Source organism: Plectropomus leopardus, chromosome 17 (genome assembly GCF_026936395.1).
Source record: "Plectropomus leopardus strain MGB_pleo_1.0 chromosome 17, ASM2693639v1, whole genome shotgun sequence".
NCBI classification, from domain to species: domain Eukaryota; kingdom Metazoa; phylum Chordata; class Actinopteri; order Perciformes; family Serranidae; genus Plectropomus; species Plectropomus leopardus.
The window spans coordinates 10,455,055-10,467,286 of record NC_142192.1 but is presented as its reverse complement, the minus strand read 5'-3'; the positions used below and the strand labels follow the sequence as shown (position 1 = coordinate 10,467,286).

The window sequence follows — 12,232 nt, the reverse complement described above, 5'->3', positions numbered from 1 at the left end:
CAACTCTTTTAAATCATAATTTCAGCATCTCATATCATGTGTACAATGGCCATCAAAAATTTGGCCAAATAATTTTGGCCAATTTTACATGCCTTTGAAAAATTAAAGAAAAAAAAACTTGCCCAAAGTGTTTTTCTATAAAAAAAAATGTCAAAAAAAACCCCAGCAACAACATATATATAAAGCAATTATAAAATTCTCAGGTTAGTGAATATAAAGTAATCTGTGTTTTGACTTCCTCCTCATAAGTGGACAATTCTGTACAATTTGCAGTTGGAACTCTAATGTTATACAAGACTTTAATCTCCCTTTCCCTCTCTGAACAAGAGCACTAACATTCTCTCCCATGCCCTTTGTTCAAGTAATCCTCTGTGCCTGTATACAATTAAAATTGCAGGATAATATAAAAAGAAACAATGGGTAGTTTTATTTAAGGGAAATTCCCCGTAGTATCCATTCCCAGAAGCTTTTCAGAGTAAAAGCACATACTGCTAATTGACTGCCTGGCAAGAGGATTCAAAATAGCTCCAAATATATTGCTCTTCCCTCCAAAACCGGACCCGACAGCGTTGCATGACACTTACCGCAAGCCAGAACAAAACCATACAACAATGTGCAGTTCAGAAACATGTGCTTTGCACAGTTCAAAGCAGTAAAATGTGAAGCATCAAAGGGAAAGATGGGGCTCTGTAATGGCTCGAGCTGTTGCGTAAAAAGAGCATGCGAGGACTGAATAGATGCAGTCTCATTTTTTTTTTATTCGATACCTAAAGTCCCCCTCACTCAGCTACTGCGGTTGTCTTATTCATCTCCTTTTATCCTACTTTCCATCAATCCCTCTGCTGGTATTCCAGAGAGAAAATAGAGGGCCCGCACAGTGTTTTAGCTGCCACGGCTGACACTCCGGCCACGCAAAGGGCTGGCGGCATGGGAAATGCAGACAGACAGCAGAGTGACAGCAGAGCCAGCACTGAAGGAAAGGGGACGACATGCATAAAAAAAAAAAAAAGAAGTAGGAACGGCAGGTCTCAAGACGGGCAAACAGACAGGAGGAGAAAGAGAGGGGACAGTTAGAGAAATGGGCAAACAGGGGAGCCCTCTCTCTTCAGCCCCTTCTGGTTTTTGGCCAGCAGCCAGCTCCTCCATCAACGGCACTCAGGGAAATGGAGAGGGAGGGAAGGAGAGGATAGCAGGGGGGAGAGGAGAGGTATGGACGAGTCTAGCAGGGAGAGATGGTGATGTAAGGAGGTGCAGGAGGAAGATGCAGCTGTAATGATTCGGAGAACTGGCAAGGGAGGCTGGGAAACAGGAAGGGAGGGCGGCAATGGAGGAAGAATGAGAAAAAAAGGGAGGGTTTGGCTGACAGATACTGTAGGTAGTTAAGACAGGACAGGAAGGACAAAGCAGAGGGGAGGGAGATGGTGTGAAAAAGGGAGACGGATGGAGGGAAAAAGAATGGCGAGAGGGGAGCGAGGGGATGTGGAGATACATAATCGAGGAGATTGAGCAGCGGGAGGGAGAGAGGAGACAGGAGCTTGCGGAGAAAGGCAGTAACCAGAGTCCTATTGATGTGTAATGAAACCCTGCATCGGGGGAGAGACAACCGGAAGGACAGACAGGATGAAGGGGGACAGGAGGAAGAATGAGGTTGCGATGGAGCGGGAGAAGGGCGAGTGGGTGAGCAAGCGGAAGCCGGGACGCAGAAGGGCATAATGTCATTTGTTAAATAATGCAGGAGGCGAGCGGGAGAAGCAGGAAGTGTGATGGACACAGAGATGGACGGCTGCCAACAGCGAGAGGTAAAGTGGCTCGGGGAGATGGCATGATTGCGGGCTATAGGCAGGGAGAAGGCTGGGTGGGTGGGGGAGGTACGCTGACACACACAAACACGGACACACATGCAGCTGACTGACAGTCTGCCACACCCCCTTTAAAACAGATAGCTACTGCTGCCACACTGTGACGGAGAGAAGAGGAGGAGAGAAGGAGAGGCTGGATGGAGGTATGTGGGGAGGGAGTCAATGCTGCTTTAAGGAGGTATTGCTGAAACCACCTTCACTTAGATAACACTTATTTCCTGAAATGGTGGATACTTATCTGGAAATATACAGGACTTTGCCTCGATTTGGAACAGATTCTGTATATAGCTTACAATTTTTTTTCCCCCAATGGCAACAATATTCTGGTGCAAGCTTCTCACATGTAGATATTTTCTGGTTTCTTGGTCTACTATGAGGTTAAGGAAAATATAATGGAGTTTGGGGCTATTCTGATTTTTGTTTAAAAAAGAACAAACAACTAAATTACTTGAGAAAAATCAGCAGAACAATTTATAATGAAAATAATTTTTAGTTTGTTACACCCAGGCGGCAACCCCTGAGGCTGAAAAAATTAAGCCAATGCGAAAGTGCCAAAAAGTGAAACGAGAAAATCCCAAATTTTACAATAGAAATGACAACTGTACAGGGGGTGAGTTTTTATATAACTCACTTGTTCACATTTTGTTCAGGTTTTAAGTTACGCATTTTGAAGGGCAGGGCCGCTTCAGTGAAGGGCTGTCTGTGAGGCGCCACTACAGTCTGTAGTCCCTTTTACGCTGTCTGTTCAAGGCGGGGATACTGCACTGTCCTGCCGCCTCGCCATTCTGTATAAACGGTACAACTGCGGTACGGGAAGACAGAGGGGTCTTGCCTTTAATCCACCATTGGAGGTGGTAACAGTGCCGAAACAATGTCTGCAGAAACAGTGTAGCTGGCAGTATTGACAATTGGCAGGACAGGTGTGACGCTTTGATGACATGTTATGTGTGTGACCCACTGCAGCTAATAGCAGTTAGCGGCTTACTCAGAGAAGAAGAAGAAGGAGAGGAGCAGCCGTAAATGCCCACAAATTGGGAAAACTGAGATATGGGAGCTCCTTACATTCCGAGCAGAGGACACGATCAGCCGCCTTATAACAGAGAAGGTAAACAAATCTTAATACTATGTTAAGCCATTGTTATTGTTTATAAAGCGCTGCTGACGTGTATGTTACATGTCACATGAGAGGCATACGTTGTTCTGTTAAACATCACACCTCTTTTGTTTCAGCGATACCGGCATGCTATCAAAAATTACACACTGGAGCAGCATGATGCAGCTGTTTGGTTCTGTGTAAAAATGCAAAGGTGATGTAAAGACGGGATTTTGTAGTGGCTTTATAGCTCAGCCTCTGTGTAAAAGGGGCTAATAACTCAAATCCACCCCTCACACCTCCACAGCCCCATTATACACTCACTTCTGGCTCCGAAAACCAAGATGGTGATGGCCAACAAACCAATGAATGATGTCAAGATCCATTATTTCATACAGTACATGTTTGCATGTATTTTCTACACAATATTTGAACAAATGTTGTGGAAAAAAAACCCCTAAAAATGCCCATCATAATTCCACAGAACCCAGGATGATATTTTATCATAGCTTATTGCATCCAACAACACTAAAAACAAAAAAGTTCACCTTTCACAAGCTGAAACCAGCAAACGTCTGATATTTTTGCTTATGCATTTTAACAGTTAGAAAAGATTTATAATCCATTAACCCACTAATCATTTCCATACAACACTAATTTCTAACTTCTCGTTTTCTCCAACTCCATTTATGATATATTCAAGGATCATGTACATGCGTGGTCTGTCTCTCCAAAATGGCTGACAGTTTCATAATAATACCAGTGTGAGAGTGAAAACTGTGGCACATGTCTGGCCCTAACATAAGCCCAGTCTCTGTAACCCACAGTCCTCTAAAACAGCAGGAGCTGCCCATTCAGGATGTAACGCACGCTGAGTGTGATCTTCCAAAATGGCTGACCGTTTCACCACAACGTCTATGCGAGACGGGAAACTGTGCCGCTCGTACAACCTCCAAAGCCTCGCTAACCCATGGTGCTCTAAAACAGCGGGGCCCGTCTATTCAGCCCGGCTCCCTTTTGTGTCAGTGCGGGCTGCTGTCGTTACCCCCGGCACGACGGGCCGCCGACGCTTTCTAATGAGTCATTTTTATTCAGGCGATAAGGTCAGCTACCCGCGGCGGCTTAAAAGGCCCTGAGGAGTTCTGGAGTGGCAGCTATGAGATGTCAGACAGACACACGGAGATATACTAGCTACAGCGAGAGGAGGGGGGCACTCGGCACAGACGGAGAGGGAAGAAATGAAGGTGTGAAAAAATATACAATAAAGAAGAAAAATAGGGACGAAAAAAAGGTATAAAAGATAAGCTACATTTCAAAAGAGACTTCCCTGCTGTCTGTCTGCCCGTCTGCCTCTCTGCTAAGCTGGATGACTGGCTGGCTTCTTTGGCTGGGCGTGAACTTTCAGAGGCTCTTTTTTCCTCCTGTTTCCTTTCTTTCGGTGTCTGGGCTGTGTTAATGTCAGCTGAGAATAGCTTCTGAGGCACGTGTGAAGTTCAAAATCTCCGCTGTTGGCTGGCAGAGGGCTGTTTTGTGTTGGAGCACCAGTGTCAAACAAAGACATGGTGGCAGCTTGGTTCAAAACAAGCCGTTCATCCCCCTGTGCTTTCACTCTTCTTGTGTTGTTTCAGGTTTACACGGCCTAACAGCAAAATCCCGTAACTGTTACTGTAGTGAGCTTCCACCTGGAATTGGATTTCTGTCTAACTAAGCAACTTCAAGTATTAATTTGTGTCGGGGTTTCTATTAGTCCGTGTTTTAATGAGTGTAAATGTCCGAGCTGGAAAAGATTAACAACACGTCTACACTGGGTTTTCTTTGTGTGTGGCATTGTGGCAGACCTCTTCAGAGTCCCTCTGTTTGATGCGTAAACAACATTTGAAAACTAGTGGGAAATGCTTTCAGTTCAAGGGTTCCTTTGAGGATGTGACACTAAACCAGCAGAGTGAAAGACTGCAGCTCACTGCCCGCTGACCCACAACAAAAGGAAAATGAGAGTCCTTGATCAACTGTTCTCACTGGATTCTCTCCCCGTTAAGTAAAATCGGGTTCCGTCGTCAAAGTAAACATGCTCAGGCTCCACTTACAAACAGACTAATAAAACTGTCGCCTTCAATTAAAGGAATGAAGGGCCAGACTGAGACGCTAATGTCAGCCAAGCCAGACAAAACTGGCAGCTCTGACATTCACTCCGCAAGATGCTAGTGCAGCAGTTTCTTTGCTTTCTTTTCGTCAAAACAAAGCAAAAGTTTTCAACATGTCAGATTACTGCATTTCAAAATATCCTTTAATTGTTGCAGGGGCTGTTTACAGTATGCCACAAGAGATGTAATTCATTATATTCCATTTAAAATTTACCTCAGAAAGATTTCCAAGTGTGTGATCAGTGACAGACAGAATTGTTTTTCATCCATTGAGTCGAAACTGATCTCCACCATAAATGGGACCTAATATGCTTTGTCTTATTTTTGGTTTTATATATTATTTCACAATGTTTCCAATAATAGGATAAATGTATGTAAAAGTAATCTCTGTGAGCAAAAACTTATGGCTTCAGTTCTGAATACTCCAAAGTAATCTCAATTGTAATTTCCAATGTTTTGTTGATGTTAGCTCATGGTGATTTCTTTATGTGTTCATCTGCATCAGGTACGCTACTACAAGTATTTACATCACATACATTGCATGTAGCTACATGCTAACATCAGGAAACATGTAGACTTTGTTGCTAATGTTGTTAACTTTGGATTATGGATCATACTCCTGTTCGAGTATGTCCGGTTGTAAAGATTTTAATTAAGAAGCTTTGATTAGTGATTTTTCACGGTAGGAAGTGCAGCTGTAATGTAACTCTGTTACAGTAATTCCCCATCTGTAAGTACCCTGCTACATGTAGCTACATGCTAACAACAGGGAAACATGTAATTTTGGTTGCTAACGTTGTAATTTCTGCCCTATTTTAGGATTGCATTTCTGCTGGAACATGTGCGGATGTGAAGATAATGGTTGAGCTTAGCTTTTCTTGGGGATTTTGCATATTGCTAATTGCTGCTACACTTGTTTACAGCTATATCCCGGCAGCAATGATGGTGCAGAGACGCTGAGATATTTAAGACCCTAAAAAGCTAACCAATAAGAGCAGACTGGGCTATTTTAGGAGGGGCGGTTAAAGAGACAGGTGCTAAAAGATACCTTTACAGACAGTGGGTGGTTACAGATGTTCTAGCACAGAAAATTAAGTGTTTTTTGAACATTAAAGCAGGTAAACATAAGTAGAAACCCCAGATACAAGTATGAACCTAAAAAATGCATTGTAGGTCTTCTTTTAAGAAAGAAATTGTAAATTATGTTCTAAGACTGGCATGCAATGGTATTGCATGTTCAAACATCTAACTTCAGTCTTAACTTGTAGGGTACTGCAGACTAATCACTATAACTTTTGTCATTATTACTGTATTCCAGTAAATTGAAAAAATCTGGTCAGTTTGGTTTATTTCCTATTATTGGCCATGCAGTATTTAATACACTAAACTACCAATTTACCAGTATCATAGTGGCAAAATGGACAGCTACAAATATACGCCTCTGATATTTATATCAGTATCTTTCCCAATACAAATCCACTGGAAGAAGGGATGGGATGCACAGTGGTGCTGTTCCTCAGCATTAAGAGCATGGATAACAACTTACCATTGGAGTTTGGGGTTCCGTCACCATCCAGCTGCCGTTTCTGTGCAGTCCTAAACTCCTTTAGGGAGAGGTAAAGCACCTTTCGCATAACCCGCTCCTCTGACCACGGGATCCCATCACTGTCATCCTGTGGAAACATCCAGAGAGAGAGAATGGGTCAGTACAAACACAGACGGTTGTTTCTTTCATCATCTGCAAAAAAAACCATATTTCTGCACTTGTGTGAAAGTAAATCTCTGGTGCTTGGGCCAAAAAGCAGTTCTGAATTATCCTTTTATTTTTTTTGAAAAATATAAACTTGAGGACAGACAACAGCCCATTCATCTAGCCTGCGAGTCTGAAAGTCAGAGTGATGTTTATAATGAGCTTTTGCCTTTGTTTCTGTTGTCAGACAATAGCAAGCCCATGAAAGTGTGACTTACAGGCCAGCTGTGTTGAGACGTCCAAGACATAACAAAACCTAACAAGCTCATGTCAACACAGACTGTCCATTTCCACCCATGAAAAGTTATGACAACTTTGGAAAAGAGAAACCGACAACAAAGTTTTGTATCATTCCTTTCATATTGTTCCGGTTCTCGCTACATCATGACATTCACATGACACAACATTAGCATAACATAGCATGAGCTTGCAGCTAGACACTGGGCTGTGCATTTGCATAACAATGCACCAAGGACTGCATCTTCCCCACAATGCTGTGATAGGAGAGTGTTAGGGTGATGAATAGGTAGGAAGCAAATGAAAAAGGCATCATGGGACTGCGAGTTCATGTGTTGCGAATCTCTCCCAGTGAGACAGAGACAGAAGATGTTATTGTCAAAGAGGTCGCCAGAAGTCACACACACTACACGTCCTTTCCCGAGACATTTTGCCAGTCAGTTTCAATCTGGGCAACAAACGCATGACAGCACAATGTATAGAAATCAAAGCCGCATTTTATTCAAAACACTATATTGCTCATATTGAGAATTTTAACATCTTAATAGAAAAATACTCCAGTGCAACAAGCATTGTTAAAAGGGTCTTTAGCAAGTGTCCAACAGCAATAACCGTACTCCCCCCTCTCCCCTACACTCATTGCTCTGGCAGCTGTGTTTGATGTCGAACAACGCTAATGACTAAAGGAAATGAGATTAGGACATGAGCAACAACAAAGAGGTATTAATAAATAATGGAAACTGGAAATAGCTTTCTCTCGTCAAGCCATGGGGCGAGTGGATTTCAGCTGTGGGGTTTGAGAAAAGAAAACACAATCTGTCTTTGTGCAAAAAAAAAAAAGAAGGCTAATGTATGCTAATTATTTGAAGTAAAGACAATGCATTTCGGATCCTGTCAGCTCATCCCAGTGAGCCCGTTTCCTTCTGTCTGAGTCAAATGTAATGTAAAAAGCAGATGTGGAAGAGTGTGGGAACGCGTTGTGATCATCCGGTTGACTCAGGATCATTAGAGGCAGCTCGGCTGAGTGGCTGGTGGTCATCGTGGTGACATCAGCGCAGGGTGTTTCGAAAAAACCTCCACCTCACACAAAAATAATTACTACAAGATCTTTTATCGCTGCTGTAATACCAAGTTTCTATTGAGAACGAGTCAAAATCAACTGAAGATTTCGGATGACTATAGCCGGGGGTAACACCACTGAGTCTGTGTCAGCCTGTATTTCAGTCTGAGTGTGTGAAATGGAGAAACTTAATCTCATCCTAATATTATGCATCCTCCCACAGCCAGTGAATAAAATGCCACCGTAATGACTACTGCTTATAAATGTCTTTCTTTTAGTGCTGCAGTTCCACATCTAGCACACTCTATTCAGGCACATTCAAGCACACAAGATACCAGAGATGTTATGATGGATAAATTATGACTTCTGATCAGTGCAGACAACTCGCTGCTAATTATAGCAGCAGCACAACAGGATGTGTGCAAATGTGTCTATGTGCGTACTTCAAAGTGTTAAGAGTTCAGTGACCTTACACTGTGATGACATTTCAGATGGTGCATGTATTTTTATGAAAATATTTAGTCAGTTGACCATGTTTTGGGTATAAACTTGAGTTGATCTGATACACATGCTAGCATCAGAAATACCAGAGATACTGCCAATCGGTGCGTACACGAGTCTATGCACCGATCCAATACCAGATAGAGGTGTAAATCACTAGAGGCCTCACAATATATCATAATATATATAATATCATAATATTTAATTCATGATACAATACTATTGCAATTTAAACAGTTTGCAATATGCTGAGTATTGCAATACAATATGTTGTAATATATTGTGATTTTCTTTTTTCAACTGCTAATTATGTCCTCAAAGGAATTGTTTGTGAACACCTGCTTAACCTAATTAGATAAAGTTTTATTTCTGTTCATCTCGTCTTTTTTTTATTGCAGCAAAAAGATATCTAGTGGACTGGAAAAGCAATTGATTTAATCTGTATTTGCAATATTAATAATTCAAATAATTCAAAAATGTATACTTGATGTCGGTGTATCGATACAATATTGCCAAGAAAATTTCGGGATACATTGCCAAGATATATTCCACATAATTTGTTAATAAATGTTAAAGTAGTTTCACACCCAGATTAAACAGGAGTTTTCTAAAGCGGTCAGCTAGCCAATACTGTTTTAGAGCAGTGAAGACAATCTGTTAAACAGTGTCAGCATTTTGGCAATACGTTACACTGGAAGTCCCACCAGTTAAGGGTGTAACTTGAGCCATGCCATATAACAATGATAGCAATCATTTCACATCCATAGAGGGTATACTGCCATTGATTGATTGATTGATTTTTTTTATTTTATTTTAACATTGTGGTATCAGCTTAGTATGCAGTATTGGCAAGTGCAGGTACTGAAATTTGTAAGGGCAAGGAAAACATATAAATCAGATCTGCTTCATGCAACGGCTCTCTGCCTCGTCACTCACCACTACTGTTGTGTTTAATTCAACAGTGAGCCAGATATGGTTGAAGCACAGTGTTTCTTAGTGGATTACCTAAAAGCCACAGGTGGGTCATAACAGACAAGACTGCAAGTGAAAAACAACTTCATTTGGTGATCTTTCATGTCAGTGAAAACTTTCTGTAATCACAAAAAACATACAACCTCATTCTCTCACTTGATTCATTTCACAACTCCTAATATTTTTTGACAATATTGACAAGACTAAAGATTTTGCTTGTTTGTCTGGCTTTTGTGTGTTTTTTCTCTCTTCAGCAGATAAAAATAAAGCTTTTGCAGAGTTTTGTTTTGATTTCCCAGGTCTGCTCAGGGGGCCTTGGGGATGAGGCCTCAGCGGAGCTAAAGGGAGGGTGGGGGTAGGGACAAGATTAAAAGCTAGGTGTCTGCACATGATGGAGCTGATGGGTGACAGCCGCATCTCCCTGCATACAGCACACACACACACACACACACACACGAGCGCGCAGACCGCTCAGTGCACCGCTGGTTTGCAGCCTCTGACAGAGTCTGATAGGGTGTGTTTTGTGTGTAGTCCCTCATTACACTGTCACATGTGAGCGTGCATGTGCACACACACTAGCAAGGAAGGTTGTGCAAGTATTCAATTATGCCATTTTCTCCTGTAGTTAATGTCATCTAATCCATTCTGTGTGTGTGCACGTGCGTGGATATGTGCAAAAGCCTGCCAGGTAAGCACCAATTACCTCGACAGCTCACTGGCACTCTTTCCCTGGCGGTGTGTGTCACAAGGCCACCAACACACAAATACACACACACCATTTACAATATATCTCTGGGTTAACAAACACTCTGATATACACAGCTTCTATGGTACCCATAACTATACCTGATACACACACACACACACACACACACACACACACACACACACACACACACACACAACACACAGCTGCGCTGAGAAGAAAATTCTCTTCCCTCCCAAAATTTGACCTTAAAGTTCATCTGCACTTCTTTTTCTCTCACTTTCTCTCTGGTTTCCTCTCAGTTGTTGGCAGCGCGCCACAGATATTTCCTGCGCTGTGTACACATAGCAACAAGGTCTGAAAAAACAGGGGGAAAAAATGCTGACTGACTCTTCGTCAGCTGGGGAGAAAAGAGTGTTGAAGCTCTGCTCGATTACAGCTGCTGCACCCTGAAACCTCACTAATAGTTCTTCATAAGTTCAGATCATCGGTTAAATGGGTTTCCGCAACCTTTTCTCAACGGAAGGTTAACTATTTGTCTGACCTTAGAGGGTGTTTGCCATCTGTTTTAAGCCTCTACTTTCACTGGATTTCAAGTCACAAAAGCCTGCTTCTGCCTATCCGTGTGTGTGTGTGTGTGTGTGTGTGTGTGTTTTCCAGGTGTAAAATAAAGAATTGACGGACAGGAATAAAATAATCCCTCCGCAGACTTTCACACTGCCTGCCAGAGGGTAAGTGTAGCATGACAGAGGAGGGGAAACATCTACTCAAATAGGCAATAAGACCAAATTGTGTTGCATCTCAGTTTCTCAGTCACACATTGCAGTCTGCCGCACATGTGTGTGTGTGTGTGTGTGTGTGTGTGTGTTTCTGAGGTATTGCCAGAGCTCTTTAGAGAGAGCTCTTACACAGAGCAATGCCAGCCGAGCGCTACCTGGCACTGACACACACATCTACACCCCGACCAGCTCCCATCAGGCTAGTAGAATCCCACTAATGAGCGCGGGGACCTTTTCTGTGCACATGCGAGTGTGTGTGTGTGTGTATGTGTAACCAAGTGATGCATCAGGAATGCTGTGTGCCTACTGTCACCCGGCAACCCCACCCCCAAGTCCTATAAGGAATACGCAGGTAATCCGACCTGCAAAAGCCACAGAAATACACAGACAGACACCTTTTATGCATCCATAGGGATACTGTGCTTGAAAAGCAAGCCTCTTTTTTTCTCTCTCTCTCACATACGTGCATGCGATTAATCAGGAAATGCTTGGGAAAAAAAACAACTCAGTATCCTCCCACTGGGCTTCTTTAAATATTTTTTCCTATTAAACATCTCTATAAGATGGAATCCAAGGGAAGAAAATATTACCTAACACACACCTGAGAAGCAGTTTCTAAGTAACATTCAAATTATTTTCCTGACATTATTCTGGCTTTTGTGCTTCAGAATATGTCATCTCCAGCTGGAGTTTGTGTTTCCTACTTTCTTTACCCGCGGTTCTAGTGTAGGATTATACAGCCCACTCTCACTGAAAGAACACCTGTATCTGTCGACTGTGTGAGTAGCTCATCACAACCCATTCATACGTTTATGCAAAGCAACACCTTTTAATGACTGCAGTAGTTATTACTGGAGCAGAGGAAGTGAGGTGATGTCGTATAAAAAGTGACAAAGTCTGCGTAATGTCGTTTTAAGAGGAGTGGTGGATTGCTCAAACCGGTACAGGACTTTCACCCTGAAGACTTCATTTAATAACAATATGATGACACGTCCATCATGTGACTTATATCATCATGTTAGCAAAAATTATTTAAAGCCACACCATGCTTTTTTTCCCCTAAGCTACAAACCAAGCTTGTTTGGTTGCCTAAACGTAAACAAAACATTTTGTAACTTAACAGGTTTCTAATGT

General features: G+C 42.3%; 1 protein-coding gene across 1 annotated transcript in view; it reads right to left on the bottom strand.

Moving 5' to 3' along the window:
* The window catches only part of jarid2b (jumonji and AT-rich interaction domain containing 2b), a 145,851-nt gene that overhangs the window by 73,088 nt on the left and 60,531 nt on the right, over nt 1-12,232 (bottom strand). Inside the window, exon 2 of the mRNA XM_042506788.2 lies at nt 6,640-6,766. Within this exon, the coding sequence (XP_042362722.2) occupies nt 6,640-6,766 (127 nt within the window). The remainder of the gene's footprint in view (nt 1-6,639; nt 6,767-12,232) is intronic.